The sequence below is a fragment of the Phalacrocorax aristotelis genome, chromosome 13 (genome assembly GCF_949628215.1).
Source record: "Phalacrocorax aristotelis chromosome 13, bGulAri2.1, whole genome shotgun sequence".
NCBI classification, from domain to species: Eukaryota; Metazoa; Chordata; class Aves; order Suliformes; family Phalacrocoracidae; genus Phalacrocorax; species Phalacrocorax aristotelis.
In genome coordinates, this window is record NC_134288.1 from 14,157,040 (window position 1) to 14,184,058 (window position 27,019).

The 27,019-nt window shown below is 38.6% G+C and overlaps 1 protein-coding gene across 1 annotated transcript; it reads right to left on the bottom strand.

The window, feature by feature from the left end:
* Window positions 1–5,016: 5,016 nt before the first annotated feature.
* ZNF831 (zinc finger protein 831) lies at window positions 5,017–20,414 on the bottom strand. The gene is made up of 7 exons (XM_075108785.1): window positions 20,356–20,414; window positions 11,764–16,024; window positions 11,113–11,169; window positions 10,763–10,905; window positions 8,917–9,074; window positions 8,071–8,222; window positions 5,017–6,810 (listed from the first exon to the last, which is right to left on the bottom strand). Exons 2-7 carry the CDS (start codon window positions 16,018–16,020, stop codon window positions 5,956–5,958), a joined length of 5,622 nt encoding a protein of 1,873 aa, XP_074964886.1. The 5' UTR covers window positions 16,021–16,024; window positions 20,356–20,414; the 3' UTR covers window positions 5,017–5,955.
* Window positions 20,415–27,019: the final 6,605 nt, after the last annotated feature.

The window sequence follows — 27,019 nt, forward strand, 5'->3', positions numbered from 1 at the left end:
GAATGTACAATGAAATGAGAAGGATGTTTTCAAGAAAAATCTGAATATGATATGTATAATAAAGAATGATAAATCATAGAAAGATTTTTAGATATAAACACTGACTATAGCTCTATCAGTGTAAAAAGAGTGGGGAGGGCTATTGATGTGACCTTAATTTTGCCCCGTGAATACCTCTGCAATGTGTAAGAGGCTTTGCTTTGCAGAGGTTAAGTGTAATTCAGAAAGATATATTGAAGCCTGACTCCATAAAGGCTTAGCTGTCTACGTTTGTCTAGAATGACTGACCTCATCAGCAGTATTACTGAACCTAAGTAGCATCGAAAGACATCTGGAAAACAAGATCACAGTAGGTTATGAAACAGAGTTCCCACAGCTTTCATCCAATTGCTCGTTTTGTTAATGGCATAAGAATCTTTGACAAGAATCAGAGCCTAATATATCTGAACTAGCTCACTCTGAAATACTTCCAATCATTGCTGGATTAAGTACATTAAGTACTATTATAATCAATGTTGTATTTAAGCATTGCTTGTTTTGCCAACTAGTGAAAAAAAACATGCTACAAATGCATAAACAGAAAACTTCTGATGCTTTAAAAAATGAATTATGGATTAATTAATTGACTGTATTAGAATCACCTGGTTTTGGTTTGGTTTTTAAACCCTAACCATCATTAGAGACTGATAATGAGATGTATATAGAGTGTTTTTTTAAAGCCAAAATAGTCCATACACACATGGCACAAGAATCCTTTTTGACTACTTTGCAAAGCACCCACAGCGATGTTCAAGCAAGTCCATCCCTGGTTTCACAGGCCCTTGTACTTCTGAACTCAAGCATTACATAAATACTGAACGTATTTAGGCAGTTGTCATGAGTAGTCCACAGGTGCATTGACTTTGTGAGAAAGAAAACAACTGTTTTATATTTAAGGACTGCTTAAACTTGAGAGAATGGCTTATAACCAAACTGTGGTAACATTACAGTTCCCTGGAAGACACAGCTTTTAAATTATGTGCTTCTACGTGACATTTATCTGGTCCACAAGGACACTTTAAATGTGCTGTTTAAATCTCATGGTATTTTAAAGTCTAAAAAAAAAATATTGACCTTTTCCATCATGTGACTTGTGGAATGCTGATGGTAAATGAAAAACACAGGTCAGGAGTCTTAATCTGCAGCCATAATTTCACACAAATTCTTAAGGTAAAATTAATGGTTTGATAAAGCTGCTGAACTACATGAAAATTATTATAATATAAACACTCCCTAATGGGAACAAATTTGGTTGTGTAAATAAAACATAGGCAATACACAAAACCAGATATACATTGCGAGTAACGCAAAACCGATGTGTTTAGGTACCTCTCTGTGTGTATCAGTAGTGGGTATAGAGCCACGGGAGTACTAAATATTTTTGGCACTGTGTTTTGGGGAAGCTATTGACAAACAAGAATTTATGAGTAAAATATAGGGCTGGAAAGAAAGCCTATTCCAGCCTTAAATAATAGTATACCTAAAATAAGAAATACTTGCCTTAGCTGTTACTGAGGTTCCCAAGTGATGAAGAGTCTGTAATCTCCCAAGTTTGTTTGTTTCATACTTAGTTGCTCCTTAAATACAAAGTTTTTCTTAATATCTAGTTTATATGCTGAAAATTAAGCCCATCATTTCATACGCTCACAGAATGGATGTGGAACACAGATGATTGTGGTAGTCTTCTCACATTCTTCTACTGAACTTTTTGTGCCTATTCCTTTAATTTTCTCTTCTGATTGCTCGCCAGCTCTTCTTATCTTTTCTCATAAATTATGTATTCAAGGCATATCTTTATATTTGTTGGTGATCTCTGGGCTTGCTCTTGTTGGTTCGCACCCCTCTCATCCACCGTTGTGTATGGGTTGGGGTTTGCCAGGCAGAGCAGTGACAAATTAATAAGATCTAATATAAAAGTTTGAAACAATGAGAAATAGTTTGTTTACACCTCAAGAGGGAAAACCTGAAACATCCACTTATTTACAGTTGATTTGAGTAGATATAGGTGTTGAATATAGATCTTATCAGGGATCAGCATTCCTTATTCATTTGCTTCCTTGGATAGAAGGAGGAAAAAGTTGATGAGATGTATTCATGTGCAAAGGAACTTCAAATTTGCGTACAGCAAAGCAACGATCTATCAGAACTGCTGCTGACTTCGAAGGATAAAGAAGCACAGATTTTCCTCTGTGCCTGGTGCCCTCATGTGGCTTTGATATTCAGCTTCTTGTGAATTAATTAAATGCATCACTGCATGGCTGACACTTCTGCTATGTAAAAGGTAGAGAATAATTCACCTGTATAGCCTTGTATGTTCCTCTGTAAATACAGCATCTTCTGGAAAGCCGAAATACGCTCTTTGCCGTGTGGCCAGTGGGATTTCGATATGCAAACTCCTCGAGTCCCCTAACTTAAACCAAGAACGTTCCTCACAGTGTTCATGCATTGGTGTACGTGATTCAGACTTTACCTCTCCAAGGTCTGTATATGGCTAAAAAGATCTGTGCTAGAGTCGCTACCTTCTTTAGTGATACTGTTAAAAATGCCACCATAGATGTATTGGTGCTTTTAAAGAACTACGATTTTTGGTTTTCAACTCTAATGTTAGGTCAAATTTTATACTGTACGCTGAGTTGAAATATCAAGTATTACTTCTGTCAGGAAACAGAATTTAGAATGTTCTTTCTCAGCTAACTTAAAATTGTCCCATTTGTCTTCCAGCTACACACTGCAGTATGACAAAGAAACTTCTGTATTTAATGCTGTAAAATATACACAGGATAAATGTTTCTTTGGACAGCACTTCTGAGTCTGTCATTACAATATTTCTAAAATAGTGATCTAGAAATCCCACTTTAAAACACATCATTTAGCCACAAACATTATGCAAAAAAACTTTATATAGCATATTCATTACATGTCCATAAATTACAACAATGAAACTCTTGCACAAGCCAGAGGTGAAGGTAGTTGCTGTGGAGGCTGCTGGTGCAGTTTGATGCAATAGCTTTCTTGTAGTGTGCTTTCTAATGCTGCATGCCAAGGGTTTTCTTTACAGCTGGATCAGATAGATTTAATAGGTATGGAAATTTTCTATTAGCTCTAAAAGACCATACATTTTTAAGAGACTTTGAAACATTTGAAATTTTCCTTTGTCAAGTTTTTGGGTGGAATGGCACAGAACCAAAAATTCTGATTCAACATTGAAAAAAAACACTTTCTTGTCATCCAAACTACTGCTAACAAAGATATCAAGGGAGTCTGAAAGTGAAGATGGAAAAAGATGTGAAGCTAAAGCAGCTGGAACCAGGCATATGCTTTTTGTTAGTATAATTATCTAAAGACCACATTCATGCAAGCACCTGCGTGCCAGCAGTCGCACAGCCTTTCACAAAGCCTGGCCAGCAGCACTGCTGGGAACACGGTGACTCGTGTAGCTCTGTAAGCATTGCATTTCTTTTTCTCCTGCTTTTTCTAAAGATTCAGAATCCAGCTGTATCTTTGAGTGATTCCACCAGAAAGAAGTTCCAAAACTTTGAATGGTTCCATATTGCGGCAATGTTGATGGTATTTCCTCTACCTCCCTCTGCCCTCTTCTTTTCCCCGTTTTCTCCCAAACTGGAGTTATATTAGTGTATTTCTTTGAATTCAGACTACTCAAATTCTTTGCACCTGCCATTCATCCAAATCCCTCTCTGGTTTGTCTTGGAGCACAAATGCTGAACAGAGCAAGAAAGATTTCAAGACAGTTTTTTCTTTGATCTTTCTTGTTTCTTGTAATGCCAAACCTAATGAAACTTGTCATATTAGTGAAGTTATCAACATTTTTCTTGCTAATAATTTCACTCAGAAGTTTCCTGAGTAACATGTTGATTCTTCTGCTAAGGGAGACTAAGAAATTTAGCATAATTGCTACTGAAAATCATTAAAAGTTAATAAGCTTGAACTATAATACTAGTGCATGTACTAAGATCTTCATGTTTCATTTTCATTAAGATAGAATAATTTCACAGTATAAAGAGAAAAATCTGATACAAGAACAATCTACAGCTATATCGTTCTTTTCAGCTGTATCATTCTAAACAAAATGGTATTTTTTGTACTGTATCTTAGTCAACAAAATACACGATTTGTGGCGCCTTGCAATCCACCGTTGAGTTGATGAGGCAATTCATTCTTCCACTCTACGCCCGTGCTTGCTGAGCTCTAAATACCAAGCGCCCCAAGTTAAGGAGGCTGTTACTTCACCTTATCCTGTCATTGCGTGGTAAGTGGAGATAAAAACTGAGGTTTACAAAAGTCTACCATAAGGCGTTGCAAAGGAACAGACCGGTTCACTCTATGTCTGAGCTGCAAAGTCCAACCACAGCCCAACAGATCAGCAGTAATGCTATTGTTATAAAACCCCAGCGCTAGGTAAATGAGAAGCAAAGCAGGAGAATAAATATACCTAATTGCTTAAACTAATATTCCTAGATTTTTTCCTTGCAGTTTTGACACCAATTACTGGTGTAATTGGTGTAGTGTTGGAACAGTTTTAGAATGGGTAAAATACCTTTCCTGGTTCATCCTCAATTCTGAAAGAGTTTTGTTTTCTGTACAGATAATAAATTTATGAACATAATTTGAGGCTAAAGGTGAAGCTCTGTATGGATGACCTCAAGTCTCGTCATGTTCATAAGACATCTGAAAACACAGGAATTGCATGGGACTTAGCACTTGTTTTGTCTCTGTTAGCTGTTTCGGCATCTTTTTGCACATATACATTTATTTTCCTCGTGTAGTGTACTAGATTTCTTTGTAAGTATGATCTATATAAGCTTACCTGTACATGATTAGAGTAAAAGCAATTCCAAATATCCCATGTAGGTAAATCCATAAAACTGGGAGAAGTTTAAGTATGGACTTTGATTATGTTGTAGAAGTGGAATGTTCTCGGTGTTTATCAATTTAATCAAGCAAGTGAATACACTTAGTCAAATTAAAATATCCAATGATTTATTCACATAGAAACCAGTAAATTTTAGGGTTTGTAGCACAAAACTTTTTGTTAAAAAAAGAAAACAAGCTATGCCATATAGCTTCTTTACTCTCAATAAAATAGCATCATCGCAGTTGAACTTAAGATTACAATAAAAATGAAAGATTCCAGATAACATCAGTTGGAGCACAATGTGATGAATATGATGGGAAAGTCCTTGTCGGAAATGTTACCACAAGGAAATACCAATAGCTAACACCCATATTCTCCAACTAGGAATCAAGAATGTTTGAGTAGATCTTGGCATAAAAGGCACAAAACACAAAGCAAAGCATGCTTGTGTCATTTGTCACAAAGAAGCATTGACATTTGTGCAACATGGAAAAAAGATCAGCATTTTTCCAAACTCTTCCAATGTCACGGATGCTTAGGGAACAGATCATCCCCTTAACGCCAGTGAATCACTCCCAGTACATATGGCAGTGACTACAAGACATGAGGAGTATAGAGAAGAGAACACATCCATACCCTTCCAGGAAATCTTAGCTCATATATTGAGGAAGCTGCTGCTATTGTATTGTTAGTAGTAAATAAATACACTGCAGCCTTTTAATAATACAACCACTGGCAGCTAGCACTTGTGGGAATTACATAAGACTGGTAAGAACATTACCAATGTTGGAAACCCGGCATAAACACAGGTCTACCGCTTGCATTTAAATGTGTGATGCCAGCTCCCTCTCTGCTTCAAATAAGCTTTTTTAAAAAAGTTTTTGTCCTTGAAATAAAGGACTCTCTTCAGAAGAGAATGCTGCCTATTGCACAGACGAATGGCTTATCTGATTTTAAGGTGCTTCAGAAATACGGGTCAAACATCCATGGTATTTCCTTCTGTAATGGGCCGTCATACAAGCATCTTGTTAGCAGCCTATCTGCTATATTTCTATAACAAGCCTATCTTCATCATCACTGCTAGTGTCATCATACTCAACTCTGGTTTGCTTCCGCATCATCTCTAAACCTCTCTTTTTATATGTCTTGGAAGGTGTTGCAGAGTAAGTCTTGAACTCGGGGGACCTGAGAGCCATTGGGGTCTTTTTAAAAGCGGTCGTAGTAGCTCTTTGGTGTGGCCTCCCATAGCTATTTGACTGCAGGTGGGTTCCGTTCTTGTCTGCACTTCCATGAAGGTCAAGGGTTTTATGAGAAAAGTTTGCCCGCTCTGCGTATTCTGTACTGGGTAATTTAGCCCTTGTGTCTGACTCAGGAAGAGGCTCCGCTTTTGATCCGAATAAACGTGAACATCCAGGCTGGGAACTGGGGGTTGAGTTTTCTGATGGAGAAGATTCTGCGTTTTCTTCAGTTGGAGGTTTCTCCCTTCCTGAGGCCTGGATCACCAGGTCTAACGTACCAAATCTTTGACCCTCTGACTCTGCATTTAGTGTGTTTTCCTGGCTTGCTTCTAGATGTAAGGAAAGAGGAGCGGTAGTCTCTGAGTTTGTGCTGTCAAGTTGGTCACCTCTGCCTGTCTTTGTAAAATCAGAAGGGCAAGACCAACAAGATGCCATTGAGTCACTCTGAACGGTTGGCTGCGGCTCCCCTGGGGCTGATCGCTGAAGCACAAGCGGTTGTGTCACTAAACAGCCGATTTCCACATCACTGCTGGCTTGCTGCGTGGCTGTATTAACTGTGGATGAAAAGGAATGAGCTGTCACAGATATTCCCAGAGGAGCTGTAATGTTCTGAAAAGAAAAGTTGGTTCTTGTGTGGTCCCTGATTTGCCCAGAAATGTCCTGTAGAAATTAGAGGGGAAAAAGAAATTCACATTACAAATTTTCAATCCAGAGCAATTCCATCCTTTACAAAAGTGCAGCGATAACTAAGTTGACTGGATCAGTAGAAAACATTTACCTCTGCTATAAGTCATATCAACTGAGTAATTAAGCATGTCAACCTTTATTTATACAACTGTGATTATATTTGCACTCGGGTTTTTTTTCATCACTGCAGACCAAGTTACTCATCCTTTTTTTGATGAGAAAACATTGTTTTTCCTCCCAGTGTGTGTGGGAGGTGTCAGAAAGGATGTATTTTTTTCCTCAGGTGTCTTTCTTCTTGGTTAGGTGAGAGATCATGCTAATAATTTATGGATGACAGGGATGAGGGGTTTCAAGCTGCATTCTTAGGTACTGTCTACGATGATGATCCTTTCATTAAGACATTTTAATATACATATTGCAACGATGTCTGTGCAATGTAGGGGGAATGGTTTGCCATGAGTCTGTAAGAAATATTACAACGTCCGAGGTGGTGAGATATGTGTAGGAAATAAAATGACTCTGTAAAAAACATTTTAAGGATTAGGTTCCTAAATATGACACTGCTTATGCTACGTGAAGAACCAGTGCTCATGCTACATAACAGCAGTCTGGCTCAGCAGCTTTTGTCTTCAGGTGCAGCCAGCAGAACTCTAGGGAAAGGTATAAGGACGAGGGTGAGGGTAGAACTCCCCCAGGAGCTGGGCTGTCGCTGCGTACAGCAGCGCTGTCTGCAGCACGTGCAGATGCGTCTAAGGCCCCTTGTAGCTAACGCAGCAATCGGTAGCACCGAAACCACGGCAGCACTGGCTTCCACAAAGGGCTAAAGAAATTCACTTGCGACACTGGATACACATTCTTCCCACCACCACGTGGCTTTTTCTACCCTCCCCACGTTTCTAGTTTCAAGCTTTCTGTCTCAGGATACTCCACACTACATCTGCTGGCACCTCCAACATCCGTGCTAATCGATCCCCTGACAGCGAGCACAAGAAATATCCTTTTTAACTGCTGCAAGGTAAATTCTTCTTTTAAAAAAGCTAATTCTAACATTAGTAAGTTTTCATTATAGTTTAACCCCCAAAATACCTTTAAGGCATTTTTAAACAAAACCTTTGATACAAAGTAGTCTCAACTTGAACTTTAAAACAGCGGAATGTAATTCAGGTTTTAATTACCAATATATTCTTTTTCTTTTAATAAAAGATAATACATGAATTAAGGTACAATACCTACTTTTTTAACCATTTTGTCTTTTTGTTTAACACGGTTTAGATTTTCAGTATAGGAAAATATTCCTGAGTTATTCTTTCCTTCTTTTTTCCCTCCACAAAGCAGCTTGTCTGAAGTGGAACAAGATGTGTCTTTTTGCTGGTCTAGGTAATTTTCTGTTGAAAAGAGGTTGAAGAAACATTTACTTTGATTTTTATTCCCCCACATGCCAGAACTTACTAAATTTTTCATCATATAAGTGAACTAACTTCTATGTTTTTCATATTTTCTGTCATTTTTATTCTAAGCCTGATACATTTTCTCATTTACTGGATATGTGTTTGGTTTGGAGTTTTTTTTATTGGCCGTTACTGTCCTGCAAAGTAATACCTATTCATATCTGCTATGACCAAACACAAGGTATTGTCCTGGCTTCCAAGGTGGCTGTGGCATAAACAGCACTTGCGTTAACACCGCTAATTAAAGGGGGAGGTGGTCACTGAAACATAGAAAACAAGTCAACACACCAAACTCATTTCGCATTGCAAACATACCACCTTGTTTCAGAAACTGATAAAAGAGCCATCTTAAAACTGTTTAGGCTTCTAGTGGAAGGTTATTTTGAGCTATTTCTTTTTAAAATGCCCTCCTAATTGTCAGTTTCACATATGCAAGTACGTGTATGAAAATCATTGTGTGTTCAGTTCTGAAAATGTGTGAGATGTTTCTATTTTTACTCGCAGAACATACTGAAGGACAAAAGTGGTTCTGCGGTTCCATGTGGAACAGGTGCATATCAGAGATACTGCTAACGTTCGTTCTCTTAAAAAATAAACATTCGATACATTAAAAACTATTCAGAATACTTACCTTGTACCTTTGATTGAGGAGCATGGCACTTCTTATTAAATTTACAGGGTTGTGACGAATAGCCCTTTTTCAAAGCATCCAGTGTTCTATTTGGGAGACAGTGCTTCTTGCTTAGTCGGTTCAACTGAGCATATCCATGTACGTGCCTCCCTCTGTACCTGCATTGCCAATGGCGTTGAAAGGGTAAAAAAATATGTGCTATTTAAAAGCAGCAAGAGTTGAATAATACCACATCATCAGGTAACTTTAAGCCTAACAGCATTTTATTACTGTGAAGGAGGTGTTCGTTTATGTTGACTCAAAAAAATATCAGGATTTTAGGCAAGACACCCAAAATTATTTTATTAAATTTTCCCTCGGTAGGATTCAGTAAATCCTTGGCTTGCTAAGAGAAAAGGATTCAGGAATAACAGAATATTTTTTCTATATCTGGAATTTTAAAACAACATACTTCATAAAGACTTGAATTGCATAGGAATCACCTGAGACTGCATAGTTGTTTGCTATTTTCCTTTTCATCTCACTTCTGATGTGAAGTGAAATTAATTCATCTTATTCATCACTAGTGAACAACGTAAGTATTCCAGTTATTTAGAAAACTCATGCTGAATAATCCAGCTCTGCTCTGTTTTCTACTCTAGCTGATCTTTCAGTAACTCTTAATGATCGAGACCAATGTACATTGGAAGGTCCCATTCCGATATCAATAGAATCAGTCACTATACACAGAGTAATAAGCAAAACCAAAAGGATGTGCTCACTCAGATGTTTGGTGTGTTAGAAAAATATATTACATTTAAGAATTAATAGTTTAGCCAGTTAGCTACTAATATGTATGACCGGAGCTTTCAGGACCCTTAATTGAGTCCCTGTACTTATTTGATATAGCCAAATAAATTCTGAGACCAGCAGGGAAAAAAAATAACCACAAACCAAAACAAAAAAACCACCCAAAAACAAAACCAGAAAGAAGTCCTAGAAGAATGGCACTAAACTGGACGACATAGACCTTAGTCTTCTATTTTTGTTCTTATGATCCTTCCAAATTGCGGCACCTTTTGTCAGACTAGACATGGTGATTCAGTTACTCACACTGATTTGTCCACAAGGGAGTCACTGTGTCTGATTTGGTCATGAAATAAAATAAGAGGGATATATGCACACAATATGTGTTTCTTATTGAAGCAATCCCTCAGACATTCTGCCACCCCACACTCTTGACAGATTAGAGGCTAAATCTTCCACTAAATCTTCCCATTAAATACAGAGAAAGCTGTGCTGATGGTTACAATATGCTTTTGATAGTTTTATACTCAAATTCTTACTGCGTTTTATTTAAACCAAATGATCCTTCAAACTACAGATGTTTTTGGTAGTTTGTGTTAGAACTTGGTATTTATTCTAGTGCATTCTCTTGTGAATGCAAGTTGAGGATGTAGTTCTTCTGAGGGTAAAAGGCTCTCACATACTGCTTTTAGCTGTAAAAGGATTAAAAGTAAAGTATGTTGGTTCCCTTCAAACAAAAGTAAATGCTGACAATTTTGACAGTAAGAATCATATCTAAAGCATAACGAGAGTCAGCTGACCAGCCATCATCTTTCTTTGGTATTTGTCTGTTTTGCTTAGAAAAATCTGTTCTTGATAGCAAACAAGATATTAATAGTTTTTATCGTTTACCTTTGTGAAACTGCTGCAACGCGGGAATAGCTCTTTCCGAGAGATTTATTTTTCCCCCAGTTTTGACAAGGTTGAATTTTGGGGATGACTTTATTTTCTGTGGACTTTTTACATACACTGTAGCAAAATTACGTCTCTATCTGGGGAAGGTGAAAACCATATTCCTTACCATTTTGGGGTGACTTTAATCTTTTTCTGTTTGTGGCTCCTCTTGAGTTTATTTGCTGAGAGTTTTTCCTTTTTGCAAACTACTGTTTTCTTCTTTTGCTCTGAAATATTTTTGAAAGCACCGCCAGGAGCTGCTGAGCTTAACTGTCGAGAATAATGGAAAAAAAATAATTACATTAAAATTGTGCATCACTGTAACAGAGATTGGAAATCTCTGGTCGTTTTAAATAGCATTGAAGAGCATAGAGTAGTTAAATAGCACAACTCTGAACTTTTCCTAGAATTTGTGGGTTAGTTTTTTCTAAAGACTTTGTCCATCTACTTTGGTAAAATAAAATTAAATCAACTCACTGCTTTTGTGGATCTTCTTTCATATGTGTATGTGTATGTTCTTTCATATTCTTCTTCCTATATAAAAAGTAAGCTTAGTCTTACAGAGCCGTTCTAGGATCTGTACAGATAGACTAGTCTATCTTTACTTACCTGAAAAAGAAAAGCTTTCAAGCCTTAAACACTTTACAGGGTATGAATGCAATTTGGTTTTGTTGGCATTTCAGTGTATCTAAATGATGAGAGATCAAGTACACAGTCTGTGACTCCGAGTATCACCAAGTACAATGAAGTCTTGACATTAATGGCCTACTTAAGTCCTACTCTAATTCAACTATTCATTTAAAATGAAAACAGTTAAATACATAGGCTGTTACAGAAGACTATAAAATATATGGGGAATGATCAAGAAATAGAAATACACTCTTCTCACTAGACAGCATGTCTACTGAAATTCCCAAGAGAAACTTAAATATTCACACAAAAGTATGTATTTTCATGCATCAAATGAATATGTAACTTCTCTTATAAAACCCTAAATTGTAAATTCTGTATCAACAAATCCCTTTAAATGTCCATAAATGTACTTTTGATAATTCTTTTATTTCTCTAAGGGGGGGGTGTCAGCCAATTACACCCTCTCACAAAAGGAAATAGGATTATTAATATTACCTCCTGCATCTGTGGTCCTTTAGAAAAGGATGAAACCAATGTTTTTAAACTCCTGTTTGTTAATCCATAGGCCACAGTCTTGCAAATATTTTTCATTTTGAAAATAGAAATATCGTATTTTGACAGCGTGCGTTCGTCGCTAGATCCCTTGTCACAGGTATGCATGGACGAATAAGCAGAGTCTGCATTCCCCTTCTGCTCAGCAGGCAGAGGAAGGCTTCTTGTTAAACAACACCAAGTTAATCGAGGTTCAGCATTTAGTGATGGGAAGGAGCTCTTCATACTTGACACTGTTAAACTTCCAGAGCAGCAAGTCAGATCATTGTGGGGTAGCACTGGCAATCCTTTACTGTGAGTGGTGAGAGTGTGGCAACAAAAACTGCCAAAGGAATGGCAAAAATAAGTGGGGTTGTCTGTTGAGCTCTGAGAATGCTGCGTATCCTGCAGTGCTGGTGAAACGTCCTTAAGGATGCCTGGGCTTCCACCTCCATCCCATCCCGCGACTGTTGGCTCTGCACTGCTGCTAGAAGCTGATGTCATTATCAGAGAGTCACTTCCTGAGCAAAGATGATGTAAAACCTTCTTCTCTTCTTTGATATCAGCTGATATGAAAAAACCACTTGTGTACAGAGAAGTAAAGCGTATTTTCTTCTTTGGGGTCTGTGTAGAGGAAGTAGTTATGCTCATGCACTTCTCTTCTGTTTGCCTTTGATAATTTAATTTATTTTTGTTCTGTTTGTTTTTCCAAACATCTCTCAAAATATCCTGCTCCCTGAAGCTTTGGTTATAAAAGCTGTTGTCTGCTGTAGCTAAGATATTTGTTGTTTCTGAATTGACCTGTGAACAAAGCACTGGAGTCTTCCAGTTTGCCTGTACGTTCCATCGTAGCTCTCCTTTGCCAGCCTTTTGTCTCACTTCAACTTTTAAAGGGGACCAAACCACATCATTAGAATGAAAGCCGAGTGACCCGCTGCTGGAAGGGCAGGGGGGGGTGGTTAAGGTGTCTGTCACAGATGTGCAAGGTGTAATCTTCTGTTCTGATCTAAGCAAAAGCGACAAATCTGAGGCTCTCTTGTCTTGTGGCAATTTAAGGATGTATTTTGGAGAAAAGGCATTTTGTTGTGGGACTGGAGTTAAAGGACCAGATTGCAGATGATGGATTTTAGAAGGCATGTCAACAGCATTGTCACTGAAAAGTGGTACTTGTGCTCCTGTTTTCGCAAGACATGTTTTGACATCTTTATCTGTTGCATTGTGCAAGGCAGAATTGCAGTCACTTCCCCTTAATTCAGGCCCTAAAAATCCCACAAAAGAAGCTTCCGAGATACCTGCTGAATGCGAAAGAGGGTTAACATCACTATCATTAAGAGCTTTTGTGGGGAGTTTGATTGTTTTCATATTCTCCACATTCTCAGTACCGCCAGTGGATTCATTAATCTCTGTGCTTAATATTTGCTCCTCTACTTTACTAGAGAATTTCACGGATGCTGTGGAAGGACACTGAGTGCTGGTGCAATAGATTCTCTCCGCTTCATGTACTGCATTGTTTTCACTAGTGGGAGAAGGGTAGGACTTTGAAAGAATGTTTTGTGACTTTTCCACTTCAAATTTCAGCTTTTTTCTTTCTGATGGTAAATTCTGGGATTTCCCTGCAGCTTCTCTGTTGTTGTTGCAATGGATCCACAGGGGCGTCAGGGCGTGCTGGCCAGTTTCCTTATTCCTGCTATGGTTTCCATAATTGCTGGAAGTGCTTTTACAATCTGATCCAAACGTACTGGTTTCTTTCCCAGGGCTTGATTTTACCCATTTGCTACTCTGTACTGGCAAGCACTCATCATTCCTTCTGTTAGTGCTCAGCTGACACTGAGTAGTTTGCAGCCTGAGCTCACAACTGCTGTTGCCACCTCTGGATTTATCTTTGTCACTGCCACTGAGGTCTTGGGAAGTTTTGCTCATTACAGTATGTGCACTAGTGTTTACTGAATGTGATGTCTCCATTACGCAGGTTACATTGTCTGCAGTTTCCTCAGAGGACGCATTCTTTAGAATATGTTTACTGTTAGTACAGGTTTCTGATATACCAGTGTTTAAACCTGTTGTCACAGGGGAGGAAAGGCTGTCGCTAACAGGGCTCCTGCCATCTCTTCCCTCACTAATTTCAGTACTGCTGACTGATTGCTTTGAATCAGGAGAGAAGCTTGTAATATTTGTAATCTTATTCCCCCTTTGTTTAATTTTCTTGGCATTTTGACTGCTTTTCATTTTTTGGTAGATTTTCTTAAATGTTTCATCTCCATACATTTGCCATTTCTCTTGAGAGAACATCTTTAACTTCCTTTGGTTGTGTTTCTTATTTTTAGCACTGGTTACTTCTCCAGCCCCAAGCCTTCTACTCCCTTGCATCTCCTCTGACAGAGGAGGATGATCGACCACATTACTTAGTGGCAAATCATCCACTGCTGTTTGTCTGACTAGAGCGCGGGGATGGCTATTAGGAAAATCCACTGAATTTGCAGCGAGATTGTTGCTAGGCAGCACACTAGCGCTGCCAGTATTTACAGACTGCTTAGTAAGTGAAAGTGGTTTTGAGCAACCTGCTTTGTCATGAAGCATTCTCGTGCCCTCCACAAAGGGCAAAGAGTTGCTTCGTGTAACAGGCACGGCGTCTATCGTTGTGGAGAACTGGGTGGGGACTGAATGAAAAAACATTGGCTTGCATTTTTCTAGGGGTGCAAAGGTAGATTTTGCTGAACAAAGTGAAAGATTCTTTTTCCTATTTACATCACAAGTTCTGATGTCAAAATGGAAAGAGTCTTTGTATGTATAAGGCATTGGCAGGTCGATGCTCCCCTGTTTAGAAAGGACAGTTTTTCTGGGCCTAACGTTGTCTAACTGGGTATCATCCACCACACTTTTGTTATGAGAAATAAGTTTTGCAATATGTTCTTCCAGCCTCTTTTTCTCTAGCATCAAGGCTGAAGTTTTCTCAGCTGCATCGAGCTTTGCACTGCTTCCGGAGGTACACCTTAAGCTGCTGAAGGCAGTTTCATTTTCCAGTTCTGTGCTGTGTTCACAGAGACTATGCAACGGGCTGGATGATGCCATCTGTTGTTCAGTACTATCGGAGCGTGACAGATACCCTGAGTCAGTGCTCTCACACTTCTTTAGCTTGCAGTCAAATGGCTTGTAATCCCACTGTTTTTCTGAAGAGGTTGCTTGCTGCCTTTGCAACTGAATATGCTTATTGGCAGTTGGAGTTCTTTGGTCCTGTATCTTCTTTCTCTGGCACTGGCTGTTTGGCAAAGCTCCTGGAGATGACAAACTTTGAGGTTCCCTTTCAGGAATGCCCTGATTAGCCTTTGAACTAAAGGACTGATTCATTGTTTCTTGATTTTCTGAAGCAAATGATGAATTGCTTGTTGCCAGCAGTGAAAGGGCATTAAGTTTCTTAGTGTCTGATACAGCACTGGTCTCTGAACTCGTTTGTTTCATCTGTATCCCCTTGTCTTCACAGGTGGTACTAAGCAGTTTGCTGCCTTGATGTGACATGATGCTCTCTGTTAATTTCTCGTTTTGCTCCAGGATGCCACTGTTGTCAGAGTCTGAGGGCAGCCTGGTGTTATTGACGTGTGTTTGAGTTCTTCTGTGTTTATACAAATTGCTTTGAGTTTTAAATGCAATGCCACAAGTGGTGCATGGAAAGGGCCTCTCTCCCGTGTGAGAGCGAATATGTTTCTCAAGGACACTTGGCTTCAAACAATCTCGTCCACAGTGTTTGCAGATATATTTCCCAGCTTTTTTTGATTTTCCTGGGCTTCCAAGAGATGCATTTACACAAGAATTTGGTGACGATAAAACCGGTAAAGTGCTCACTATGTTCAATGTTAGAGTTTGCCCAAGTTGTTTCTGAAAAACTGATGGAGGCTGATCTGTGCCTTCTGAAGGAACAAGTGGATTCAGGATTAGAGGTATGTTACTGCTCTCTAGATGTACACAGCTCCTGCCAGTCACTAACTGGCTGTTTGGCTGAAAGCATCCTGCCTGGACGGGCTGATACAGTGGTATGGTAAGGGCTTTTAGATACACAGGCTGCGACAGTGCTTGTTCCTGCTGAGGAATCGCACTGCCTTGGCTGAGATCTGAAGAACCCTGCGCAGGCTGAAGAGAAGAGGTTGGAACTGGTCGATCTGCTAGTGCAGCTGTAAAAGCAGGGTGCTTCTGGGCCTCCATCTGGAAGGTTATCTGCCATATGCTCATGTATCTGTAAGGGAGGCGAAACAAAACAAGTAGGAATCTTCAGGCAGCAAAATAAAATAAACGCTTTCAACTGGCTGGACTGGGAAAGCTAGCAAATAATACCACAAACCTTACATACGGGCAATAATGACTTCTTTTTCCAATTGATTTATCTTTCATTTCTTAGCTAGGAATTCAATTTCAGTACAGTGTAAAGAACACTGAACATTGCACTTAGAACCTACAATAAGTGCCCAAAGTTATCTCAGAAACAGATCTGCAAATGGAGAGCCTCAGCACCCCAGAAATAATACAGTTTTAATTTTCTGGAAACATATTCCCATTCCCTATTTGTACCACATTTTTTATTTTAAGAATTTACATTAATAAATGTTAATATAGAAACACAGAACAATTAAGGTTAGAAGGGACCTCAGGAGGTCTCTAGTCCAAACACCTGCTCAAAGCAGAGTTAGCCTGGGGTCAGACGAGGTCGCTCAGGGTGTTATCCAGTCTGGTTTTGGAAACTTCTGAGGATAAAAACTGCAGGGCTTCTTTGGACAACCTGTTCCAAACGCAGGACATTAGACATGGCTGCATAGTATCTGTGTTTACCCAATTTACGAGAGCTAAGGCTAAACACATTCCAACAAGTGATGCAAAATGAAGATATGTGAACAAAGTGGAACCGATGTCCTGTTTTACAAGTGAGATTTACACAAATATAAACAAAGTACAAAAGATGGTATCATAGGAAAATAGTGGGATAAATTAAACCTGTCTTTTGTAGAGCCCAAGTTAATTTTGTCTAATTGAAGGCAATATTATGGTATACTGCTTATTTTTAGATGCTTTCGATGCCAGATGAAAACATTTTGTAGACACAGTTTTTTGAAAAAGTGGGCCTATTCTTATGAAGTTTGTCCAAATATATTCAGGGTTGGTGCTGGTACAGACTACTACTTATTTGTCTTGTGTTTTTTCTTTCTTAGAAACAAGCTAGGGAACTATCAAAACAAGCTAGTTGAAAATCATTTTTGGAAGAGCTGATAGAGGCATCAGCATAACCTCTTGTAATTATAGTTTGGGTGAAAATTAGAAGGTGGTCTGTGAATGTTTATTCAAATTTTTTATTCAACTGTACTCCCAGCTCTGTATCCATTGGCTGCTATGAATAATAAGCTATTCTTGTGCAAACAGTCATAAAAAAACAACCATTTGAAATAACATAATCAGTGGCTAAATGTGAAATCTGCAATTTGTTGCCTTACTGCATATTGCGTAGTGGTGTTTCTGACCTTTCCTGGATCATTTTAATTGGTAATCATTACTGGGAAACAGTAAAAAAAATTACTCAAAAACGTTGTTTGAAATTTGGACGGGTTCCATATGACACGCACACTATGTTACTGTTATTCAAAGCAAAATCTCTGTTGCGTGTAGTTACAGAGAATTTTGCAAATAAATCACATAAAGGAGAAATAGAAAACTCAATGTAATTGTTTTTCAGTATTCCTCAGCTACTATTAGAGCAGTTAATTAGCATCTCAATAAATAGACTGGGAAGTCAGGTAGTTTCCATATCAAATGTATGCACCATTGAAACTGAAAGATAAAGCAACCCTTTGGTTATCAGCGTTCTGCAATGAAAAGGTTTTGCATATTGGGATATTGCCTTTAATCCCACCAATTATTTCATCCCTCTGTGTAGCAACTGTAAATACTTGTCTCCTTGAGGGACATAAAACTAATGTACCAAGAACCTGGTACCTACTACTCTGCTGGGCTCCTCACTCTGCACCGCTCCTGGAAGTTCTGTTACTGGCTGGCAGCTTATGTTTCATAGCCAAGGCTCCTTTCAGTTTCTCTCTGACCTGCTTTGCCTATTGCAAGAATTGGAAAAGTGGAGGGAAAAAAAAACCAGCAATGCAGACCCTGGCATGTGTTCACTGACTTTCCTTCTGGTCACAGGCAAGGCCATTAGCTTCTCTGCATGCAATACATGCATCAGCAAACCGCTGACGAGCCACTGGAGTAACCGAGAAGCTTGCTACCACCTGCAGCGGGCTCAGGGTTAGACCACTTACGGGAAAGATATCAGTGCCTGATGGGACTCCTTGGCTTCACCCAGAGATTTTAGTGTAATAAAAATCCCAGGAAACAACCTGTAAAATGCACTGAGCTGCACACAGCAATGTGATAGATTTTGCCTTTTCTCCTTTCCCATTAATTTTGTAAATCAAACTCAGTTATCAAGCATGGACTTTTCTCGTCCACTTCAGAGATGTCTACAGGGAACAATCACTTATGTGGCTTTGTAATATAGTTATTGACTATACTAATAAAAGAATGTTAAAAGAATACGGCTTCTTAAAGGAATTATGTTGTTATTCATATTCTTCAGGGTAGTTAACACTACAGGATAAAAGTGGGTTTCTCTAATTTGCAAAGTGAGGTTATAGACATTTCAAGTCCATTTAAGATGGTTCTTAAAGCTTACAGCCACCTTGATTTATAGGAATTTAAACACAACGTACAATAAAACCAGCAGCAAGTGGTCAGACATGAGCCAATGGTACTCATAAACTAAGCATGCAGTAGTTTTTTTCCAAAGATATGAAAATAACGAAAAGCTGAGGGGGAAAAAAATACACTGCAGAGACAAGACTCAAAGAAGAGAAGTCTGAATACCATGTAGCTAGAACATCTAACAAGTACCACATCAGACAAACAAGTCACAGGATCTATGCTCCCCACCTTCCCCCGGAGAGCGGTGTGGAAATGGGGAATGCACGTTTTCACTCCAAGAAGCCTTTTCCAGGGTCACAAGCTATGTTCTTTCTTTGAACATCCTCATGCACATGCAGAGTTGATGGGCCCTTCAAGGCCAGCCTGTATGTTAGTAGGACTTGCGGTGGACAGAGGTTTTTAATATAAATCCTATAGTTCCAAAGTACCAGACTCTCTGTCTAAATTTGCTTATTCTGTTAAGTTTCTGAGGCCCAAAATACAGTGTAATTCTGAGAATCATTTCAGTGCTCTGTAATGTTATACGAAGAAAATACCTAAATGATTATATAAAATTGAAAGGAAAGTTTTAACTAATGCTAAACAATTAAACTAAATGGTAAAACACAATCTCATTACTTTTAAGAATTTAATAATACATTTCTACCAGCTGTGGTAGTTTGCTGCTTTTCACAGGAAACAAAGGATACGTCCTTCCTAAGAAAAACTTCTGTGCGTGTATTGTACTGTGGCGAATATGACTATGCTTTTCACATCTGTCATTTATATACAATTTATACATTTATATACAAAAAAAAAGAGCTACTATATTTCTTTGTACATTGACAAAAATAGCTTATCTCAAACTAATTCTACCCCAAGACTAGCTCTGGGTAGTCCTTGCCTAAAGTAGAAAATCTTCCTTTGTTGATTATCCCCCAAGCCCTCTTCTGAGCATCTACCTGGTGTTCTGAGCTCAATTGTAACTTGTAGCATCAAACTACTAGTATAAAAACTTGATATTAATCAGATAAGGAAAAAGTTCCAATAAGCAAAAATAAAAGCAGGATTTGGCCTGTCCAAAATTTTTCTAAATTAGTTTCTTAAGCTATCAAAACTGGTCAGTAAAATTCCATTTAAATACAATTATTTTGTTCCTAGTCTGAATTATACCTTCAGGTACACACCATAGGAAGGTCTGTGGAACACTGAAAAGTCAAAAAGTGGAGTAATTTCAGATGACAAATCAGTGTAGCAGAAACTGTCTTATTCTGTATATAAGTAGAAAGTAGTTTTATAAGGTGGGGTGGTAAAAACCCCTCATTTTAAATCCAGTGTGTTCCTCTTTTCTATATAATTTGTTCCTTAGTTCCAAATTTATTTTATAAAATTTGCTTCATTTCGTCATTGGAATATATATATTGGTTCATTTTATTATTGGATTCTACAACCAAAAGATTTTTGTCTTCTGCATGGCACACGTAAATGTACTGTCAACTGTGCATCATTATTAATGAGATCATTAAATAAACATGTAACTATTTACTTCCTGCACTTAACATGTAGGTTTTTTTACACATCACTGAGAGGATCATCATAGTCTTTAAGCAGATGCAGTGCTCAATCCTTTGGCTTGGTCTACAGATATAATCTGTAGACATGATAGTTTATTTTTGTACCCACACAGAAGCAGCTTTTCAACATTCTGAACATACACAATACACTATATTATACCAGAAGTCTCTGCCTTTTTAAAAAGCTTTTGGTGATCCCTACCTTAAATATAATACCAGAGAACATACAGGAGTGGAATCCTCTTTAGTCTGTAAATAATTTTAGCTTACATACCTTTTATTGAGCCAGGCATTTCAGCAGAAGTCTCATTTCTGTCAATACATGATGCAAGCAGAAAGAAATGGGGACAAAGACTTGAAACAGATTAGAAGTAGGAAGTTGGTTTTGTGTTTTTTTTTTACATTGGTGTCACAGTAACAACCTTCAGAAAACAGGAAGAGATGAAACAGAAGAAAATGAAGTAGCATTTCAATCTCTTCGTGTCCTTTATCATTACTCATGTAGGAACATACAAACAGAATCAGCTGTCTTCGAAATGTAGGCATTTTGTACACTGCATTCAGTTGTATCGTTCTGTGAAATATGCTGACACAATGGTAGATTCTTTTTCTTTATAGCCCTAAAGATAATTTGCTTATAATTTTAAAGATCTCTCTTAAAATGTGTTTGAAAAGAAAGAAATGGTAGCGAGAAGATACTTGCTACATGTGAAACTCATCCAGTGTGGGTATTATCCACCAGCTTCTTCCAGTGGTGCCCTACGGTAGGGTAGAAAGCAATAACTAGGAGGGAAAATACTTCAAGAATGTTAAAAGTGTTCATGTCATGCTCAACAAACCTCCCCAAAATTTGTGAAAAGCTGTAGGGAAAACAGGATGGGGAACAGTCAGGAAATTGAAAAAATCATTTTAAGAGTTTAGATTTCATTTGTGGGTTAACTTCATAAAGAGCCCTCAGATAATGCAGTCAGCAGAGCCAAGGTCTCCTGTTAGGGGGAGAGCTGTTCCTTAGGCAAACACCTGTTTAAAATAGGGACTGGAATGGCTACTTCCTCCGCTGCTGGAAGACTAAGTAAATCCTAAACAGGAATATGGATTTCCTAAAATGTTACAAAATCAACATATCTGGCCTGTAAAAATTCCTTAGGGACACTGCGTTTTGGAAGATGTAGCTTTGAATCTGGTTATAACTTACTGCGGTGGGCATCCGCCCAATTCAGATGGCTGCAGCCTGTATCTTTGTCGTGGTTTAACCCCAGGCAGCAGCTCAGCCCCACGCAGCCGCTCGCTCGCTCCCCCCTGGTGCGATGGGGGAGAGAATTGGAAGGGTAAAGGTAAGAAAGCTCATGGGTTGAGACAAAGACAGTTTAACAGGGAAAGCAAAAGCCGCGCACACAAGCAGAGCAAACCAAGGAATCCCTTCCCTCCTCCCCACGGGCAGGCGGGTGCTCAGCCATCCCCAGGACAGCAGGGCTCCATCACGCCCAACGGGGGCTGGGGAAGGCAAACGCCATCGCTCCCAACGTGCCCCCTTCCCCCAGCTCCATGTGCTGAGCATGGCGCCGTGTGGTGTGGGACAGCCCTGGGGCCAGCTGGGGTCACTGTCCCGGCCGTGTCCCCTCCCAGCCCCTTGTGCCCCCCCAGCCCCTCGCTGGTGGGGTGGGGTGAGGGGCAGGAAAGGCCTTGGCTCTGGGTGAGACCTGCTCAGCAGGAGCGAAACCATCCCTGGGTCAGCAGCACTGTTTCCAGCACTCATCCAAAACACAGCCCCGTACGAGCTACTGTGAAGAAAATTTACTCTACCCCAGCCAAAACCAGCCTAATCTTGTAAATTAGGTAGTGGTGATACTGTAATATTACGATTGTTTGCCCAATATCCACTTTAGTGGAAGCTCTTTCAGTAATTCAGCCAATAGACTGAGGATGGAAGTGACAATGGATTTTCGTTCTGCACAGCTTTATTGATTTTGGAGAGTTTTGCATGTTGTTTGGATTGCTTTCAGTTTGTTTCTGGAGGTGGAGAAATATTTGTCTTCTTCTCCCCATCTTTCTTGCCTGTCAGTTATTCAGGGGGCAAAAAAGTTCTTAACAGGGCCTAGTATTGTTGCTTTAAATCCTTCTAGTTTCTGTTATACCCTGAAATGCTCCCAGTAATTGGTAACAGGAGCACGCTTAAAATCAGTGAATCTAGAAAACTACTTGACACTGTGAATTGCTTTACAATGACTCATGCTTCTGATCTACAGACTCATTCTGTCCATATGGACAGAATTACATCACAGCAACTAGTTTCAGTTCTGCTGGGAGATACTTTCCTAAAGGAATGGATTTTCACATATAAGTGAGATCTGGAGGCTTATTGCATGCTACAGTCAACAAACTAACAGACGAAAAAAAGATGCATATCTTATAATAGAACACTGGCATGAATTGAATCATACAAACAGATGATTACGGGCATTTTACATAATCAGCCAAGATCATTTTCTCTTCAGTTTTATCACATATGTGAAGTCTGTTATATTTTGTTCCACTTTGAGACTATTATTGTTATTTTAAGATGAACTTACTTAAAAGGGATATTTATTTTAAACAGTACTAATAATTCCAGCAGTATGGTGGGACTAGTAACAACTCTGAAACATATGTAAGCTTTTAAAATTCATTATTTAGAACACTCAGTAACATATCAGATTCTAAATGATAAAACTGCAAACTTCTTATCCTGAGAGGCTTGAATAATCTTGAATAAGTGACTCTGGAATCAGACTGACTCCACAGCATCCTGTGATTTTTCCCCTTTATATGGGTGAACATATTGCTGTAATGGCTAGAAGTATTTTGAACCGTACACTTAATCCAGAGGACCAGTATCACACTGCATTAGTTCTATTTGAAATTAAGTGATTTTTGTTTTCTCTTTTTACCCAATCTTTTTTTGGGTCTCACTTCCTAAGATGGAACCTCTATGCAAGATTACTTGTATTAATTTAAGTTCAAAACATTATCCTGCTCAGAGAAACCCAGTTAACTTCAGTTGGCTCAATACATGGCAAAATACCTGTTTAACTGTGTATAAAGCCAAGCCGACTGCCAGGTACTACCCAGCAGGGAGGACGTGGTGCTCTGTTTCATGTCTTAATCAGGATTTGAGGACACAAACCCACATACCCACATACCCATGCTGTGTACTTCTAGGTTCCAAGCACCTGCAGAAAGGGCTCCTTCCCAGGTGTCTAAAACCCTGTATCCTTCAAACATACCTCCAGGACTTTAGTCAAAGATGTGATCGAGTGACAGTAGCAGTAAGCATGCTTTCTATACTAATAAGGAAATAGATTTCAGAGATCCTATGAACTACATGTTTTAGAGTATTTTACAAACCTAAATGAAGAGAAAGTATCTTATAGGATTGTTAGCTATCGGTTTTTCTTATGAGGACAATGACGCTGAGGCCAGCACACAACCTTACTGTCAGCAGAAGATACAGATACTGGAATTACCATTTCCAGTTGCTAGCCTGCCACTGACGGCCACCACAAGGTGCCAATGTTTGTGTAGAACTCCCTTGATTGACTAGACAAAACTTCTACTTAAATATTAGTATAACAAAGTAATAGTGAATCGTAGGGTCTGAAATAAATTTTGTGCAGGTACTTTAAACACCACTTGCTTGACGGAAAAGAAGTTTATGAGTGTAACCTACTTCTGGCCCTTTCTAGACCTCAAGTCAAACCAGCAAACCAAAACTGATACGTCTCCTGATCAGCCCAGAAATTACTGTTAATCTTGTTTTACTTAAAAACTATTTTTGCCTTTTCTCTTTTCTCAGTTTAACTTTATACCTTGAAATGTCTCATAACAGAAGTACTGACTTCACCTTTTCACTTGTTCTTAAGGGATGTATCTGATCTTACGAGACTGCAAGTTCCAACGGCAGTGTGCAGATTGCTTATAACCTTCCTAACAAAGCTGAGAGCCCCAGTCCCCTGCAGAATCAGGATGAAAAATGTGTAATTCCCTAATCATCTGAAACCCTCATAATATATGAATGAGAACATTTCTCGCTCACATCCCGACTTTGGGAAATCTTGCTACTTGTTGAGAAGTCATTGCTTCTGAAGTTTTGCCCTACTTCATATGTTATAAAAGTACAAAGCAACTAGAAAAAGCACTGATCGAACTTTGAAAGTCTTGTACCACATCCTGACAAATATTTTTGACACTGTACTTCCACGACTGTGTAATATCAGTGAAATTGTTTTATTCTTTTTATTTTTGTAAACACTATACCAGAATACAGTATTAAAATCTTTTAAGAGGAATGTGACCTGCAATACCTTTCCTTTGTTCTAGCATAGCACCAACTGTTTTGATCATTATTAAATATAATTTTCTATCTTTTTTGATTCTCCTTATCTTGAATAGCCATAAATGAAAACATTCAAGGGGCTTAAATCAATAAGAATATTGTTAGTTAAAATGTACTTTAGTGTGTAAGTAAACATTGTGTTGGCCTTTTTGATCTCCTCATGTAATTTGTATCAAATATTTCCTTTTCTGTTTCTTATGCTACTACTTTTCTCAGGTCCAGTCTTTCTAGTTTACTGTATGTGTCTATTTTAAATTTAGACTACTTCTTTCTAAAAAGAAACATATCTAACACATCTGTCGGTTTTGTAACACTGTTGGTGGCTTAACGATGAAAAAAATAGGATTGTTAGTGCTTAAAAAGTCTAAAAACCTCAAAGGATTTCCATTCTTTTGTCCTTCCATCAAATTCACTCCTGTGCATTTCCCTTGTTAGGAAAGAGTTAACAACCTCTAGTCAGCAGCCTGTAATCAACAGGTTGCTTTAACAGAAAAATAATAAACCTAATCCATCTTTTAAAGTTTAGGAGTTTAGACTAAATGATGAAAAAATACTGATTAAAGCCCTCTTAAAAACAGAAGTGGGGCCAGTACTGAAATGCTTTGTGTTTTAGGAAAGAATCTTTCTCACTGCTGAGTGAAAGAACCATCACATTAAAAAAATGCTAACTTTAAAATTTCTGTCTCACAATCTAGGATTTCATTACATCTCTGTCTATATAAAATGATAACAAAACACTTGCTAACCTTTAGGTGGCCAATTCACAGGCAGGTGGAGAGGTTCAGGTCTCTCTGGAATAGCGTTGAAACGAAGCATCCTGTTTTCTTTTTTCAGTGTCTTTCTCTTCTCTTTTTTTTAAGCATTTGAAAATTGAAGGGTGGGTGGTGGGGTGTGTGCAAAGAGAGGAGGGGGTGAAGACAGCCCACGCTTGGTGTGGGAAGAGTTTTAATGGCCGATGCTGGTAATATGGTTTGCCTGCTACAGTGTCTGCACTACTGCAGCTCTGTGTGTGGGCGTAAAGAAATGACACGACTGGGTTTCAAACCATTACACTGAAGATTTGCAAACAGTTAAAAAAAAAAAAAACACAACCCGATCAGGCACGAATGAAAAATTATTACTTTTTTTTTCTTTTATCTTTTTCTAAGGTTTGTTTGTTGGGTTGGGTTGGGTTGGTTTGGTTTGGTTTTTTTAATTTAACTGATGTAATCCAGTCAAGTTTCTTCTTCAGTCTCTAAATCAAAAAAGGTAAATTTCTAGGAAGATATTTGATTTTACGCAGTGTGAACATTTTGTTATGTTTTTTGCTGCTATTTTTTAATTAACCTATAAGAGCCCATATTCCAAAAAGCATCCATTTTTCCACTGCAAAAGTCTTCACAGGACACCTGTATTTCTGCCTTTGAACATGCTAAATAGGTACGCAAACCTTGGTAGCACCAAGTAGCATGCTACCATCGTCACAGCAGCCACTCCACAACCAGCCAGGTAGGAAATCTCAGACCATGATATTCCCTTGAATATTCCACAAAACGCAGCCAAGGAAAAAAGGGCCATCCTGGCAGCCCATGTTTGTTCAGTAGTGTAGCGATGCATCAGGCTTACTGATCCAAATCGGATAGAAAACAGGCTTGAATGTTTGTTGTAACTACTGGATATAAAAGAGACTACTAATCCCAACCTCTAACAAAGAATCTGATAGAGGTCGTTAAACAATGAGTCGCACCACACCGAATGAAAAACAATCTTCAAGTCTATATCTATCTGGTAAAATTGTCGAAGAGATATCGCTGCTAATACGCAGAATTACGGGCTGACTTGGTATTAAGTGGGGTCTGTCTACTAGCCACAGTAGAAGCTTAAATTATTCTTTCATGTATCAACTAACAGCTGTGGTCAGCTCCAGGAAAATTTTGCCAGAGAAATGTCTGTGGTCTCAGCTGATACAGAAAAGTGCATGTTTAGAGGGAAAGAAATATGGCTCCCAGCAGGGTTGCATTCCTGCAGTCTGAGTGCAACATGATGTAGACTGCAAACTGAAATTGCTTAAATCATTCAGTAAAACTGGTGATTTTCCTAGCAATGTAAATTTTTGTGTGTAAAGGACTAAAAAAGACAGATTTTTTTACATTTTTTATCACTTTGTCTTTCTCTAAACTGTGAATTAATCTGTGTACTGTCTGCTCAATGAAGACGCTTTTTCCCAGTTAAACACTGTGCATTATTAATGAGTAGTATCATTTGAATCTTTTACTATAACTCGTATTTTTTAAAAACATACTAATTACAATTTTCTTGACCCAGTTTGAAAAGTGTAGTAACAAAATACATAGCCTGAAGCTGTAACTCTGAAAGGTACATGTTGCTCATCTTTGCCTCAGTATGTGATGGACAACTATGTATTGCGACTCTGTACTGGACTCATTTCCAAGTCACTGCAGCGTGGATCAGTTCTGCCATTGTTTTGGTCACTTTGCTGCAGGTAGAGTGTCTAAATGCACCTAATCCTCCTCTGAGGACTAATCACCATGAAGAATTGTTACATAATATTGCTATTGGTTATCAC